Source organism: Bison bison, unplaced genomic scaffold (assembly GCF_000754665.1).
Source record: "Bison bison bison isolate TAMUID 2011002044 unplaced genomic scaffold, Bison_UMD1.0 scf7180017864266, whole genome shotgun sequence".
Taxonomy (NCBI): Eukaryota; Metazoa; Chordata; class Mammalia; order Artiodactyla; family Bovidae; genus Bison; species Bison bison.
Window position 1 is genome coordinate 2,993,455 of NW_011494838.1, and position 17,820 is coordinate 3,011,274.

Sequence of the window (17,820 nt, forward strand, 5' to 3'; positions counted from 1 at the left end):
TTAAAACATTCTTATAAGTTAGGTATCATTATCCCAGTTTTATGAAAAGTCTTTACAAAGAGGGTATGAGATTTAATATCGCATAGTTTATAAGCAGTGATTACAATATCTGACCCAGACCCCTTCACCTCATGGCCTCGCCTCTTCCTGCTGTGGCCTGGAGCTAGATTTCAGTGTTCACGTTTGTTTGCTGTATTTGCTCTCCTCCCCCTTCTCGTTTTCCCTTAAACTCAAGGAAGCTGTGAAAATGCTGTAAATAATAAGCTCACCAAAATTCAGAGTTTGATAGAATAGTCATTCTTCCAAGCCATAGGGGCAGTATTTGGTTAATTCTTTCAGTGCATTTTGAATTTGATGGTGGCCTGAAGGAATAAAATGCACTTTTAAAAAGTAAATAATTGACTCGTATTAAATGGAAAAATTAGCTTTTTTTTAAGCCTTGAAAAATGCAAACAAATGGAAAAATAGTGGACATGAAGAAAATGTTTTGCCTAGGTAGCAATTTAGCATATTCCATATCCATGACCTTTGACTTCTAGATCAGTACGATTCTTTTAGAGAGATACTGGAAATACTAATTAGCAGTATTCTCTTAGCTGTGAGAATGCACTTAAATAAACAGATCCCAAATACCAAATCATGAGCATGCATGTTTGCCTTTGAGCAATATATTGACTCACCAGCCCAGAGCAAGTGCAGCTCTCCAAGTCGCCAGTTGGGGATTATTTCTGAAGCTGGAGCAATTGTTTCACTCTGCCCTACTGTTTGACACTCATTTGACTTGTTACTTTCTCACACGGAAAGCAGGTTGAAGAAACCTCTAGACACACACCCAAAGCGAAAATCCATAAAAATTTATAAATTGGACTTAATTAAAATAAATTTAAGACTTTTGCTCTTTGGAATACTACTAAACAGAATGAAAACTCAGCCATTGACTGGAAGAATATCTGCCAAATCACGTTTCTGTCAAAGGACTTGTATCAAGAATATACAAAAAACTCTCAAAACTCGAAAAGCAAACAGTGTGATTTAAAAATAGGGGAAAGGTTGGGACAGACCCTTCACCAAAGAAGACGTGTGTGTGGCAAATAAACACTTGAAAAGATGTTTGCTTTTGGTGTGTGTCTAAGAGTTTCTGCCTAACCCAAGGTGAATCAGATTTTCTCGCTTTCTTCTAGAGGTATTATAGTTTTACATTTTACTTGTAGAGCTATGCTGTATTTTGACTTTTTACAAGGTGTGAGGTTAACTCAACGTTCAGTTTTTTTGCATATGAGTGTCCAGTGGTTCCAACTCCATTTGTTGAAAAAAACTATTTTTTTCTCTATTGAATTGACTCTGCACTTTGTCAGAAATTAGCTGATATTTGTGAAGGTCTGTTCCTGAACTCTGTTGTGTTCCATTGGTCTTCATGTTTTTCTTTCCCCGATAACACATTGTCTTGATTGCTGCAGCTTTAGACTGTCTTGAAATCAGTTATTGAGACTCCTCAGCTTTGTCTTTGGCTATTCATTTCTTTGTTTTATCATATTTAGAGTCAGCTTTTGAATATCAACCAAAAAATCCTGCTGAGATGTTGATCAGGTTTCATTGACTCTGTAGATCTAATTGTTACGGTATGTCTCTCTGTTTATTTAGGTCTTTTTGGTTTCCTTCATCAGTGTTTTATAGTAAAAGCACAAAGACCATACATATATTATTTTGCTTTGTACCTAAGTATTTCATATAGACAGATGGCAAGAATTATCCGTACTGTATAGATTGAGACACTGAGAAGCAGAGCAGGTAGACTTACTGAAGGTCACAGAGCTGGTTAAGTAGCAGCAGATTCTGGTTTTCAGATGTCTTGCATCTGTCTAGTGTTTTTGCTACTCATTTTCATAGCAGAAGCTTCTCATAGTGAAAAGACGTGTACTTTGGAGTTATTTAGTTTGAGTTCCAGTCTTTTCTCCGGTACTGGTTAGTTTAATGATTTGTTTCATCTGTCTCAGGCTCAATTTCCTCATTCAAAAAACCTTCCTCGCGGGATTGTGAAGACTCAGGGAAGTCATATGTGTAAGTTCCTGATGTGATGTTTGATATACATGCAGCACGTGCTCAGTAACTGGCAATGTTATTATCATCTTTGTTACCATTCATAGTAGAAGGTAGTTGTTACAGCCTTTCCCAGAACTTGCTGTCTTGTCTCATTAATTAGATGAATTGTCTCTGAATTGTGGAAAACTGGCGATGAGCCAGGGACAGGCACTAACAACATGGTCCTTAAAGCGTGAGACAGAAGAATTTCCAGAAAACCCACATCATGCTGCTGCTGCTGCTAAGTCGCTTCAGTCGTGTCCAACTGTGTGACCCGATAGACGGCAGCCCACCAGGCTCCCCCGTCCCTGGGATTCATGCTAGCCTTTTATTTTTCATATGTCTACCGTAAAGTGGAAGAAATGTTTTGCAATAGTGAATTGTGATTGGGAATTTTGATGGATATATTTTTAGTTTAAAAGGTAAAGCTTTCTTTAAAAGTGGTGGCTTTAAAACTTTCCACATTTCTACAAAGCCTGGTTTAACTCAAAAAGTCATCAACTTTAATATTAAGTTTCCCAGCTTTGCAAAGATTTGTGACCCTACGCTGGCATAATATAAATGTGAAATGTAATTTGAGTATCAGTGTTATGCTAGAGTAAGACCTTTTATAAAAATAAGAGCTGTATGTTGATAATTCCTTTTCCTGAGAACTAGGCCTTTCCGAGCTTTCTTTAAACCTACAAAGATGAAATATGGGCCTAATAAAAACTACATTTTAAAATAACATAGTTATTGTATGATTTCCTATACATTTAGGAAATCAGGTCTGTGGTCAATACACTGTAATTTGTTCAGTTATTTTCTATTCTTTCAATGTGCAGGTGAGGTTTGAATTAAGTATTCTTATTCTTGTTTCTGACGATTATTTTTCCTTTTCTTTTGTTTAAAAATCAGGAAAGATGTTATTTTTGTAGATGCTATCGTAGGTTTGTGAAAAAGGTGAAGTTTTTTGTTGGATAGATTCAAAGTTGTTTTCCCAGTCTTGTTTAAATAGAGTAGGGTTTTAAATGATGAATTTCAAAGCAAAATAAGCAACTGTGTATGAAAGGGGGATGGGAATCCTATATATCTTTATCTTTCCATTTTTTCCTCTTCTCCCTCATTCTACACAGAAGCAATTACAATCCAAGACTTAAGATGAAGCCAAAAGAAAAAAGAAAGACAGAAAAGGAAAATCCTACCTTCTTTTAGTTAAACAACATTTTGAATCAGAAAATGTTCCACAATCCAGTAATGTTCCTAATGTAGTAATCAGCTGAAGCTTTAACCAGTTCTTGCTGTTTTAATTATAACATTAGCTTTGAAAAAGACTGAACTGTTAGTTGGGTTCTGTGTTGACTTTAGCGCCACAGCTCAGCTAAAATCGCTGCTGTGGCACACCAAAGCTTCCCCAGCAAAATGGGAGAATCTGGTCTAGAAAAGCCTCATTGCTCTTAAAAATTTTTTTTAATTTACATCCAATAAAATTTACTCATTTTGTACTTAGTTCTATTAGCTTTGACAAATGCAAAACTCAAGATATAAAACGATTTCATTACGCCCTCAAAATTCCCTCGAGCTGTTCCTTTGTATAGTCCTTCCTCTTACCTCTGATTCCTGAAAATCCTCTGGTCTTTTCTCTGCTGTTGCAGTTTTGCCTTTTCCAGAACATCTTGTAAATGGAATCATATAACAAGTAGCTTCTGAGTCTGACTTTCTTCATTTAGCGTAATGCGTTGAAGTCCGTCACATCCTTGCGTGTCAAGGCTTCCTTCTTTTCAACTGCTGAGTATTCCTCACAAGGAAGTACCACAGTTTATCCAGTTAAGTCATTGAAGGACATTGGGCTGTTTTCAGATTTGGGTGATTATGAATATGTAATTGTGCTTAGTCTCAGTCGTGTCTCTTTGCGACCCCATGGACTGTAGCCCGCCAGGGTCCTCTGTCCGTGGAATTTTCCAGGCAAGAATACTGGAGTGGGTTGCCATTTCCTCCTCCAGGGGATCTTCCTGACCACAGGATCCAACCCTTGTCTCTTGTATCTCCTGCATTGGCAGGTGGATTCTTTACTACTGCACTACCTTAATCTATCCTAAAGATTTTAATACAAGTTTTTGTGTGAACATAGGTTTTCATTTTCAGATAAATACCTAGGAGTGGAATTGCTGAATCATATGATGAAGCTATATTTAATTTATAGGAAATTATCAAACTATTTTCCAAGGTCTCTGTACTATTTTTGTGTTCCCAGCAATAATTTTTGAAAGTTTCAATTGGTCTACATCCTTCGCAGCAATTGATATTGTCACTTTTAAAATTTTTGTTTACTTAACTTGAGCCATTCTAACAGGCTTGTGGCCTCTTATTGTGCAGTTTGCTCTTTGATTTCATTCAGTAGATGATGTTATGATTGCATTGTGTGTGTAGAGAATAGAAGTACTTTTAAACATTAGAGTACACTTAATAGAAAAAAGAAGGAAAAGGAGAAGATGGAGGACTAGGAGATTATTCCCTGGGAAGTTTGGAAGATGTATTTTTTCTTTGACTTTAGGGTACAAAGCAGGAAATGGTGACAATTGCTCCAGTATGATGAATGCGGAAATGACGCTTGTCATATGACCTCAGTTCATAAAGCTCCCCAAGTAGTTTATGTCCTGGAATCGGCTTATTCCCATCTGATAATAAGCCTGAGACGCTAAATTTCTCCGTAATTATAAATGACCTACAGATAGTGCCTTACAAAATAATTATATTTTCCTGAAGGAAATACTAAAGTGTATTTATTTTTTACTTAGGTATAAATTTTCAGATAATTTTAAACTTACTAAGCTTGAATTCTTGATGTTTTACATTTTCATTGTAAGATTAAGTGCTGAGTTTTAAATACTTTTAAATAGTTTTAAATACTTCTAGTTTTTGCTGCTTTGAGATTGAGTGGAAGATGCTGCCAATATTATAATATGTTTGGTATATCATCTGAATATGGGGAAGAATGAAAAGTTTTGAAATATCCCAAAGCAGTTTCCTTTCTTTCTCTCTTTGGTATTCTTAATAGATATATTTTTTATATTCTTTCAGTATCTGAAGATTTAAAAAGCAAGAGTGGAATCATTGTTTAAGAAATGAGTTAGAGATTGAGTTTGGCGAAGATATTTCCACAGTTTTACAAGAGGCTATAGAGAGAATTTCAGGTATATTTCTGAACTAGGTTCCCGTGAGTGCTGGGTGTATTTTTCGGTATCTATGCTTAAGTGCAGAACTTGTTTTATAATCATTTTAGTTCAGCAACAGTGCTGCTAGCAACATGTCTTTGTGAGATTTGCATCATGAATTGACCGAGGATGCAATATTTTCACTTTTTTGTTCAAATCTTTCACTTCTTTTATAGTTCTTTTTTAACTGCAAAAGGCTAACACACTATTATTAATGTATCAAACTGCCTTAATCTCCAGACATCCTAGTTAATAGCAGCACTCAAAAAGGGCTTCAAAAACAGGCACAGAGAAGCAAAGTACACATTAATTAGGCCATATTATTACAATTAATATTTTTCTAAAAATCCCATTAAAGTAGCTGCAGATACCAAAGCATTATTAAAATTCTGTAGATGATATCATGGACTTTTTACTGAGCTGAGGACATGAGTTGGTTAAAAGTTGGATGCAAAGAGAAACTTACCAGGTGTATGAAAAGCCTGGGAAAGGTCTTTATTATGTTCAAGGAGATAATCTTTTACCAGGACAGGTGTTTGTGCACAAAGAGGGGACTTCTAAACAAAATTACTAATTTTTTATTTTTTCTTTAGTGCTAAAATTTTCATCTCTTGGCCTTGGTAACGGATGTTTGAAAAAGTGCAGTGTTTAAATGTAATGATTGCTTTGGGTACTTTTACATCAAAAGCATACCATAAGTTTAAGGTCTCAGAGAAAAGTGCCCATTTATTGTCTCTTCTCTCTTCCTATTTCTATTTTTAAACAGTTTGAAGTCCAGATTTGAGTTTCTTATTCTTCTTTCAGGTTCAAGTCACCATATTTCATTGTTATTCAGAAGTGCAACAAAAAGAAGATGTCTCCCTGCTAATACATATGTTACTCTTCTCTTATTATCTCTGTACAGTTTTCCTAAGAATTATAGGGCATTGAAAGGAAACCTGCTGTTCAAATGATGTTGAGTTATTCCTCCGTATATCTCTCAGGCAGCCCAGTGAGTCTTCTGGCATTTTACTCAGGCTTGTCTGTGACGAGCTTTTAGAGTCCTCTTCGTGTTTTACTCAGGCTTGTCTGTGATGAGCTTTTAGAGTCCCCTTCGTGTTTTTCTTTCCCCGTAACATACACACTAGTGGCTCACCATCAGTCACGCCACAGACTCCTTTGTGCTGTTCCAGTGTCTAAGAGTCTACTTCACTAAAAGAGCAGCACTTCATCTCTTGCCTTTGACTATAGGTCCTTCCCACTGCTTTTATCAATTGACATGTCTTTTTTTTTCTTTTTTCACATCGCCAGTCTCCTGTAAAGTGCATTGTTTCAGCATTAGCTCCTATCTGGTTCTGTATGAATGTCTAGAACTGTGAGGGCTCTGAGAGTTTACTCTACGTACAAGCTAACAAGTTATCCTACACAATTTGGTGAATATTTGTAGTCCTTTGTATTTGTTCCTGTTGCTCATACTATTCATTTAATTTGGGTCATTTCATTTGAGGTTAGACATTGAGAAAGGGCCTCAAATTCTGAGCTCCAAACAGAAAAGATGCATATTTTTTTGGCACGTGGTATGCCTCACTTCAGCTTCCTTCCCTTTAAATTTGGGGAGGAATGTTAATGGGATAGTGTATTTTTGTCTTGATATATCGCCTTCGTGGCAGTAGAACTTGATCCTGGCACTAGGGTGATCTCTCTTGCTGAAATATTTGCAGTTCACCATACTACTGTTGGGCTTCCCTTGCGGCTCAGCTGGTAAAGAATCCACCTGCAATGCAGGAGACCTGGGTTCCATCCCTGGGTTGGGAGTATCCCCTGGAGAAGGGAAAGGCTACCCACTCCAGTATTCTGGCCTGGAGAATTCCATGGACTATATAGTCCATGGGGTTGCAAAGAGTTGGAAATGACTGAGCGACTTTCACTTACTCACTCACTTTACTACTGTTAGGATGATCAGTACCGAGGGTTTATAATCAATGATGCTGTTTTACTTCTCCCTGAAACCATGAGCTGTGCCCTTCTGTTTTCATCATATTTGTAAACATCTTTATTGATAGTGTGCGGAGCCCAGGATATGAAGGATACCATCTTCTTCCCCATCTTGCTGACTCACAACTTGAACTCCTCAATGTCAGGACACTGATTCTGCTTCGTGGACATTGTCCAAAACTGCCATGGTAATAAACCCAAACTCGGCTTTCAGATCTCGTCACAAAGCTGTAGTCTGTGACTATGCACAGAGGATGAGACGGTTGGATGGCGTCATCGGCTCTATGGACATGAGTTTGAGCAAACTCCAGGAGGTAGTGCAGGGCAGGGGAGCCTGGCGTGGTACAGTTCATGAGGTTGCAAAGAGCTGGACACGACTGATGGAGAGAACAGCAATAGTAGTCCATTTCTTCCAGCTATTATAGTTACTATTTTGGCACTCCAAACCACTTCCAGTTTGTGTGTTGGGTCTGAGTGTTATAAATACTTAATTATGCCCTGTTTACAGATGAGAAAAAGAAGGCACAAGGAGGTTAACTAAGTTCAGTTCAGTTGCTCAGTTGTGTCTGACTCTTTGCAACTCCATGGACAGCAGCATGCCAGGCTTCCCTATCCATCACCAACTCCCAGAGCTTGCTCAAATTGATGTCCATCAAGTCGGTGATGCCATGCAACCATCTCATCCTCTGTCGTCCCCTTCTCCTCCTACCTGCAATCTTTCCCAGCATCAGGGTCTTTTTCAGTGAGTCAGCTCTTTACATCAGGTGGCTGAAGTATTGGAGCTTCAGCTTCAGCATCAGTCCTTCCAGTGAATATTCAGTGTTTATATCCTTTTGGATTGACTGGTTTGATCTCCTTGCAGTCCAAGGGACTCTCAAGAGTCTTCTCCAACACCACAGTTCAAAAGCATCAATTCTTTGGCTAAATTGCCTTGGTCATAACTAACTTTGGCTAACTAACTTGCCTAAGGTCTTGAAGTTAGTAAGTGATAGAGCTGGATTTAAACCTGTAGCTGTCTGCTTCTATAGCCCATGCTCATATCTGCTTCACTTACTTTCTCTTTAAATTACTGTCATATGAGAGTTATAGGTGATAGATGTTACGGATTCAAACTGCGGGTGATAGAATTAGAGTTTATGGAGGAGTAAGTTTCAGCTGGTTTTTTAAATAAAGGATAGATTTAAATGTGTGGACAGGAGAGAGAGTTCCATGGAGCACAGAATGAGTAAAGTTTCAAAGATGGGTCTGAAGAGTCTGTTCAGGGGATTACAAAGAGATTGAATCAGCTCTATAGAAATAATAAATAATCAGCGAACTGAAGGTTTATCCATGAGACTTTATTGAAAAAATACTTAGTTTTTTTCTCAAAGTTCTTAGATTAATTGGGTTCTTCTAGAACACCTCTTGGAGAAGGCAATGGCACCCCACTCCAGTACTCTTGCCTGGAAAATCCCATGGATGGAGGAGCCTGGTAGGCTGCAGTCCATGGGGTCGCGAAGAGTCGGACACGACTGAAGCGGCTTAGCAGCAGCAGCAGCAGCAGCAGCAGCAGAACACCTCTACTAAAAATTTTGTCTCATTTACTGGGAATTCAGTTCAGGTTTCAGTTGGAAGTACGTTAGTAAGGAAATAATAGATAAAATTCTCAGTCTTTGTTATAGAGCTTTTTAGTCCATTTATTTTTCTTGAGCTACTTCTGCCCACACCAGCATAATTTGGTTGGTTTAACTTGTGATGAAATTGGTCCAGCAGGAGGAATTAAATGTATATTGGAAATGTGCCAGATATTGGGAGAAAATGTTATTTTTAACATTCTGGTCATTTTGGTAGAGTGATCTTGCCATGAAGTTGCTATTGGAAGGTTTATAGACCACTAAACATGGCTTTCTTATTTACAAAAACCACACACACACAGAAACTAGAAATAATGTGAAAACATGTAACTTTGTCAAAAAATGTCACGCTTACATAGCCTAGTGAAAATAAGAATCCCAATTGAGATGGAAAGCTTATTGCTGCCCTAAGCTTGGGGATGAAGAAATTTGAATTCTCCTCTGGGTTTTGTAACTGATTCCCCACTGAAGCATAAAATATACATAAAATAAACCACTTTTCTATTCATTCATTCGGTATATTTACAATTTAGAAGAGGTGTGAAGAGCAGGGAGATGAGCTGACACAAAAGGTCAGGAACTGAGGAAACATGGGCCGAGAGCGGACCAGGTGAGAATATCTCTGTGGAGCCTTTGGTTCTGATGGAGGTGGATGAGGAGCTTGGGATGACATAAAGAATTTTGAAGGTTAATTTCCTTATCTAGAACAGAGGAGTAACTTTTTTATAACTTCTAGATTTGCAGTTTATCCAGTATCTTTTTAAAAATCATAAAACCTTACATTAGTTTTTTCCAAGCTAAACTTTTGTCTATAATTATAATGTCATTTTATATAGTTCCTTACCTATTCAGAAATATAATTTGTGCCATAGATTTCTCTGGGCTTTTTAAACCCAGGTCCATAGCTACTTTGGAATGGGGGCTATTCTTAAAATATGTACAAGGTTTTATTTTATCTGCAGTGGATTCTAACCACATGTTTTTGTGCATGCTTAAAAAGTCCTGTGTTGATATTTTGTCAAACTGTGTTGAAAATACTTTCTTCTTAATAAAATGAGTATTTGTTGTTGCTCAGTCGCTAAGTTGTGTCCAACTCTTTGCAACCCTATGGACTGTAGCACACCAGGCTTCCCTGTCTTTCACCATCTCCTAGAGTTTGCCCAGACTCATGTCAATTGAGTTGACAGTGCCATCCAGCCATCTCATCCTCTGTTTTCCCCTTCTCCTGCCCTCAATCTTTCCCAGCATCAGAGTCTTTTCCAGTGAGTCAGCTCTTTGCATCAGGTGGCCAAAGTATTGGAGCTTCAGCTTCATCATTAGTCCTTCCAATGAAATTCAGTGTTTATATCCTTTTGGATCGACTGATTTGATCTCCTTGCAGTCCAAGGGACTCTAGAGTCTTCTCCAGCACCACAATTTGAAAGCATCAGTTTTTCGGCACTCAACCTTCTTTATGGTCCAATTCTCACATCCATACATGACTACTGAAAAAACCATAGCTTTGACTACATGGACCTTTGTCGGCAAAGTGATGTCTCTGCTTTTTAATACGCTCTCTAGGTTTGTCATAGCTTTCCTTCCAAGAAGCAAGTGTCTTTAATTTCATGTCTGCAATCACCGTTTACAGTGATTTTGGAGCCCAAGAAAATAGAATCTGTCACTGTTTCTGTGGATGGAGGTCCATAACACTGTACAGGAAACAGTTACAAAAACATCCCAAAGACAATGAATATAAGTAAGAGCAGAAGTCAATCCTAACTGACCTTTAAATGAATGTGCATTAAAAAGCTAAAGCCAACTAGTTCTAAATATTTTCATTCAAAAACTGTTTGAAATATACCTAAAGACAATGTTTATTTTCTAAATCTTTTAATTTGGGAAAGATTTCAAATTGTTATTTGATTTTAACCCACTGATCAGGATGCCCCTGTAGACATTCTCATCTGGGATTTATTGTTCATAATTTCCTCATATTAAAGTTTAAATTCTCCATTAATTTCTTCCTGGGAAGAATATTTTGTTCATGGTTCCAGCTGTAGCATAATCCTGTCTCACCTGTTTAAGTTACTAGTCAACCATCCGAGCCATAGGCTTCTGCTGCTGTACAATGGGACTGTTTATTATTTAGCATGCTGTCGTTTCCAGTGTGTGCTCTCAGTTCCATGTAGATAAGCAGAGGCCCTGCCTTTGGAGAGGTCTAATCGAGTGAAACTAACGTATATAGATCCATGCACACTTTGGAGTGTGGCGTAAGAGGCTTAGAAGAGTATTGAAAAGGAAATGGAGAATGTTAGTTTTATTACTAGTTTATGTGCTTTGCTGTGTATGATTCCCAATTTGTGCTGTGCTCAGTCGCAAGGTTGTGTTCCTCTCTTTGCCACCCATGGACTATAGCCTGCCAGGCTCCTCTGTCCATGGAATTCTCCAGGCAAAAATACTGGAGTGGGTTGCCATTTCCTTCTCCAGGAGATCTTTCCAATCCAGGGATCAAACCTGTGTCTCCTGCATTGGCAGGCAGGTTCTTTACCACTGAGCCACCAGGGAAGCCCATAATTCCCTATTTAAACAAACTAAATAGGATAGAAAGTGAATTTGTACTAGAATTTATTCTACCCATCCTTACAAAATTATCATGAATGTTTACCAAGAAAAGTAAAAGAGTTTATTAAGAAAGCATTAACTCTTGATTGATAATATCTTTTTCTCTCTTCTCTTTGCAGAGTATGTGTGTAACTGCTCTGCGGTTGGAAGCCTGGGTGTGAATCGCTGCAACCAGACCACAGGGCAGTGTGAGTGTCAGCCGGGTTATCAGGGTCTTCGCTGTGAAACCTGCACGGAGGGTTTTTACCTGAATGGTACTTCCGGGCGCTGTCTGCCCTGTGACTGTAATCCACGTGGAGCCCTCAGCACAGTCTGCAGCAGGTAAGCAGCAGAGATTGAAGGTAAAATTAACTTTGTTTTATCACACTCAGAAGGCGGCCCCTGCTCTCAAGGACCAGACTGGCATAGAGTCATCAAACATTTCATATTCTTTGTTATCATTTTGACTTGGGGTCCACATTATATTTAATGTCTAGATTTAAAAGGTTCTATTGACACAACATTGTAAATTAGCTATACTACAATAGAATTATTTTTTTAAAAAGCTTCTGATTTACTGATTTAGTTCTTCAGATTACTTGGGTAACCAGTTTTGCTTTGTAAGGTGCGGTGCTTAACTAAGTTCAGTCGTGCCTGACTCTCTGCAACCCCACGGACTGCAGCCCCCCAGGCCCCTCTGTCCATGGGGACTCTCCAGGCCAGGATACTGGAGTGGGCTGCCGTGGCCTCCTCCAGGGGATCTTCCCGACCCAGGGATCCAGCCCAGGTCTCCCGCTCTGCCGGCGGAGTCTTTGCCTGAGCCACCAGTAGTTTTCTGACTTTCATGGAGCAAAAGTATTGAGAATGTAGCCTGCTTTCTGGAAGCAATAACTTCTAGGCCCTTCCAGTGAAAATGAGTGTTGGGTGCTCAGTCATGTCCAACTCTTTGTGACCCAATGGACTGTAGCCCGCCAGGCTCCTCTTGTCCATGGTATTCTCCAGGCAAGAATTCTGGACTGGGGTGCCATTTCCTTCTCCAACCTGGGGCTTGAACCCATGTCTCTTGCACTGGTAGGCGGTTTCTTTACCACTGAGCTACAGGGGAAGCCATATGGGTGCTTTTCTGTGTTTTAATTGCAATTTACGAAGTTGGTTGGTAGTTTTGTGTTAACATGTAATGCATTGTAAGTTTTTTCACTTAAAATATTGGAAAATGGCTTCCTTGTTAGCATTTATGCAGAATATCTGATTTTCAGTAATGGATGATGCTAGGCAGGTAGAAGATATTATTCTTACCTCTTCTATGTGAACTGTCTTTTATGTGTACTTGACAGGTTCTGTCATCCTTAGAGGTCTTTTAGAAATGAGTAGCACATGATTTTTTATTATCTGCATAATGGCGAAGTATGTTGATTTTCCATTCCCTTTCCTTAGTCTTTTCCTTAGTCTTCTAAGGAAAGGCCTTGCTTCTCCTGCAGCCCTTACAAGTAGTGGCTGGCCTCACTCTCCTGCTTCTCTTGTCTCTAGACCTGGAGCTGGAGTGTCTTCCTTGTCTCTCGCTGCTGCTTCTAGAATGCCTTCCCTTCTGGCTCACTGACACCTCCCTGACCCTATGTCTGTCACGGTTCTGGATGACTTTTCAGTGTCTATAGATAGTCCTAATGACGCATTGGCCGAGTCATGACAATGTATGGCAAAAACCATCACAATGTTGTTAAGTATTCATCCTCCAATTAAAATAAATAAATTTAAAAAATGCACGGGCCTCTCTGTTTCTTGCCCTCTCTTCCAAGAAGTTTTCCTCCATCTTCCTTCCAATCTTTATTTCTTTTACTTGTCTTATTTCTTGATTGTGTTAGTCCCCAAGAATAAGCTTATTAAAGTTTTTAGATAAATCCGTAATTCTTTTCTATGAGTTAGTGCAGACTAATACTTAATTTAAAATTTTAAAACATTATTATTTCAGAATGTCAGGTAATTTGTCAGAGCAAGCATTGCATCCCAAAAGTCATTTGAAAACCTGTAAGTCATTAGAAGGAAGGCATGGGAGCTCTAAATCCAGCCCTAAGCATCTCACGTCTTCCCACCAGAAAGGAAGTTACATGGGCATGAGACTAGAGGAACAGAAACAGGAGGTTGCAGGACTGTGCACTTCAGCAAGACCACATGGGTGATCCCTGAGGAAGCACCTCTATGTTCTGTTCTGCTTTAAGGTATATGTGGGTGGCTTAAGCGGAAAAGGAATTGTAGGCAAGTAGTGTGACATTTGGCGGAAAGGAGATGGAGTCTGAAATTAGTAGACTTTGAGTCCATTCTTGATTCAGCCACTTAATAACTGTATAATCTTTTATTTCACCTCACCTCAGTGTTTTCATCTGTAAAGTAGGATTAATGCATATAACATGAAGAATTTTTGTGAGAATTAAGTTGTGTGTGTACACCCATTTACACTGTAACTGGCACGTAGATTCAGCTCAGTAACACTCCAGTCGTTGAATATGTTTTTTTTTAAGTGAGGAATAGAATTGTTGACTCACAGAAGAGGGGACTAAGTCACCAAGTTTGCGTATGAGTAGGGACTGAAGTATCTGTTTCTGTTGGTAGTCTAAAGAAGAAATTGTTCACTGCGAAAGAAAAAGAAGTTTAGCTTATTTTCTTCCATTTTCGTGGAGAAACCTATTAATGCTTTTTAAAATTTTCAGTTTAAAATAATAGTAGTAAAAATTAATTGCAGACACACTAGGTATGATCCTGGGCCCTTTGCATGTAGTAATTCATGTAATCCTTGCAGCAACCATATCAGCTAGGCACTATTATTATTATTCTCATTTGTACAGGAAAAGAGCTACAAGTTAGGTACTTTGCCTAACTTACAACATCAGTTCAGTTCAGTCGCTTAGTCGTGTCGGACTCCTTGAGACCCCATGGGCTGCAGCACACCAGGCTTCCCTGTCCTTCACCATCTCCTGGAGCTTGCTCAAACTCATGTCCATTGAGTCAGTGATGCCATCCAACCGTCTCGTCCTCCGTCATCCCCTTCTCCTGCCTTCGATCTTTCCCAGCATCAGGGTCTTTTCCATAGTAGCCAGTAAATAAGAGTTGGAAATGAAATGTATGCAATCTGAACCTAGAGTGTGTATTCCTATCTACTGTGTTGGTACAGCACTTTTCAAAATCTCAATATTGAGCAAAGTGAGTGTGTATTATGAGAAACTTTGATGCAGTCGTGCCCACTACTTGATGTTTTATAGGAATGTCTTTTTAAAACATATTTATTCATTTGGCTGCATTGGGTCTCAGTTGCGGCACGTGGGACCTTTTGTTGTGGCACACAGACTCCCTGGTTTTTGCATGTGGGCTCTAGAGCTGTAGGCTCAGTTGTGGCTCAGGCTTAGTTGCTCTGCGGTGTGTGGGATCTTAGTTCCCCAATCACAGATCAAACCCACATCTCCCACATTGCAGGGTGAATTCTTAACCCTTGGATGACCAGGGAAGTCCCTATAGGAATTTCTTCTGATTATATAATTCATGCTATATAAATAACTCTATCGGGAAAGAGTAATCCCAGTTTTAGCTTAGGAGACATTGAGAACATTAGCGAAAGTTTATAAATGTATGCTAAATTTCTAAATAGAACAGGTTAGAGTAGGAAACAAGCAGAAGTAATAAGGAGAAAGGCTTCCCAGATGAGCTAGGAACTGAGTTGTGCCTTACAGATTATGGTTTGGGAAGGCCAGAGACAAAATTCAGGAGGATTTCCTAAGGTTATACAGGATGAGAAATCTGATCTGCTAGAAGTGAAGTGAAGTGAAGTGAAGTCGCTCAGTTGTGTCCAACTCTTTGCGACCCCATGGACTGCAGCCCGCAGGCTCCCCTGTCCATGGGATTCTCCAGGCAAGGATACTGGAACAGGTTGTCATTTCCTCCTCCAGGGGATCTTCCCAACCCAGGGATTGAACCTGGGTCTCCTGCATTATAGGCAGAGGCTTTACTGTCTGAGCCACCAGGAAAGTTTGCAATACCAATGCAAATACCAATGCAAATTCTGTCATGGCCTCCTTGTTCTCTTTTTAAAAAGAAATGAAAGGAGAAAAGTGCACTCAATTCTATCCTGATTCACGTATCTAGTGTTCATGAATCAACAGCTGGCTTTTAAAAAATTCATTCGCCTGTTCCTTATGCCCATATATTTCAGTGGGAGTTGCCCCAGTGAGGGTAGAGTTTGGCTGCAGGAACCAGATGTGGGTTGAGCAATGTCTTTGTGTGCAAACACAAGGTCCTCTATGCACTGACAGATGGCCGCCCCGCACATCACCGCTGCCGCTCCACCTGTTTACTGGGAAAGAGGCAGTCAGCAGGGTCTTTTCATCTCTGCTTTTGGAGTGCACTTCTAATGTTTTCCTGGTTTACACTTAGATATATTGAATTTAATAAATGGAGAAATCAGAGAGCATTTTATCTCAGTAAAGGAGTGTACCTAGTGAGAGCCTGACTGTTAATATAGCCTTAGAATGCTGTCAGGGTTGACTTATATGTAGACAGTCATCTACAGATTTGAGATTTTTTAATGTATCTGTAGTAGGTTAGTGTACCAGGTGCATCATTTTAAAACTGCCTCTATGAGATGATGAAGTTCTGTTGTGTAATATCCTTTCCCGTAAAACCTGTGGTGGCTGCTGTGTGGTGTGTGTTGAAATATTTACTACTTTGCATTTTTAATTATGGGAATATGCCGCAGGGCAGAAGACGAAACTTTACTCATGAAATAAACTTATGCTGAAATAAATGTCAAATAGAAAGATGACAAAATCTCCAAGACTCATATTCATATGGGGCTCTGAAAATCACCTGTTGTGTAATAACCAGGAGTAACAGTTGCTTGTGTAAACTCTTATTTATTACTTTTCCTATAATTCTGGGACATAGAAACGTTATTTCATCACCAGAAATAATTTAAAACTGAGGAAGCCTTTGTCATTTTATCCACACATTTCATTTAATAGACATTGCATTTGCCAACTGTATATCAAAAGATATTATCCTATGCTCATGGAGCTTGAAATGGAAAGATAGAAATATAAACGAAATAGCATTTATAAAGCACACAGGAGATTCAGGAGGTCTCGAGAGAGAAGATTACATTTAAATTAAAATTTGAATGATGAGTAGACGTTTATGTGAAAGAACAAGCCATCTTTAGTAGACTGCAAGGGGCTCACTGTTTGCTGAAGCAGGAACACTGGAGGCAGAGAGGGAGGTTTGAAGAGATGGGAGTTGTGTCTCTCTGCTTCCTGCTGTGTGTCTAACACCTAGAGTCGTGCCTGGTACAAGGTGGACACAGTGAACACGTGGTGAGTGAACAGTTGGAGAAGAAATAGGGCCAGACCACCGAGGGCCTGAAATGCCGTGTCAATTAGCTTGTCCACTGAAGACTGCTGAGTGTGTAGTAACATTGGATTTGCTCTCTAGAATACTTACTCTTTCAGAAGTCTGCTGGATGGAGAGAGTGAGCTCAGGCAGAGAGATCTGGGAGAAGGCTATTGTGTAACTGTTCAAGCAAGAAGAGTTAAAAGGCTGATCTAAGCCAGTGGCGTTGGCAGTGGTGCTGGAGAGGAGGGAACCAGTGTACGCAAGAAAAATCCACAGAACTGGGTGGTTGATTTTATTTATGGAGTGAGAGAGAGAGATGACTTCCATGTTTCTTTCTGACCTTAGGCTTTAGCGTGTTCATTTTCTATGGGATGTTCAGATAGAGATGACTGGGAGACAGTTGTGCACATATTAGGTGCCAAGCTCAAGAAACCTTATAAACTAGCATATTGTAAGGAAAACAAAGCTTCGTAGGTTTAATTTTATTTTAAAATAACTTTACTCTTTACCCCAATTATTTTTCTTGAAATTATACCAATCTTTAGTTTACATCACCTTTTTCTGGTATACTTCAGTGTTTCTTTCCTTGAAGGTAGAATTTTAAAAGGTAGCCATCGTGGTCAGAAGCAGGTAACTGATGTCAGGCTTTATCCTGTCATGGCTCGTTTGTTTCAGGAAATGTTTCTACAGTGCCAAATGGTTTATGTCTTAGAAAATAAATCATGTAAAGTTCATGGTAAAACCGATTAGACTAAAATTTGAATGTTAATAAATGGCCAGACCGGGGCTTATTCAGCAAAGGCACTGAGTGCATTGAGGTTTTAGTGTAAATAATGCATGTCTGTTACAGCTTGGAAAGCTCTGTGTTATTCAGTGTGTTTTTGTCTTAAATCCTCCTTTCAATACAGAGTATGGTCTGCCCTCCTGGTCTTCTAATTATTAACTAAATATCATCTGTAGTCAAACAAATGGGAAAAAAAAAAAAACAAAAGAAAATGTTTTTTCCTCCC

At 39.1% G+C, this 17,820-nt stretch overlaps 1 protein-coding gene across 1 annotated transcript in view; it reads left to right on the forward strand.

Annotated features, from left to right (window-relative positions):
• MEGF9 (multiple EGF-like-domains 9) overlaps window positions 1–17,820 on the forward strand; it is an 81,327-nt gene that overhangs the window by 27,267 nt on the left and 36,240 nt on the right. Inside the window, exon 2 of the mRNA XM_010848428.1 lies at window positions 11,581–11,782. Coding sequence (XP_010846730.1) covers window positions 11,581–11,782 — 202 coding nt within the window. The remainder of the gene's footprint in view (window positions 1–11,580; window positions 11,783–17,820) is intronic.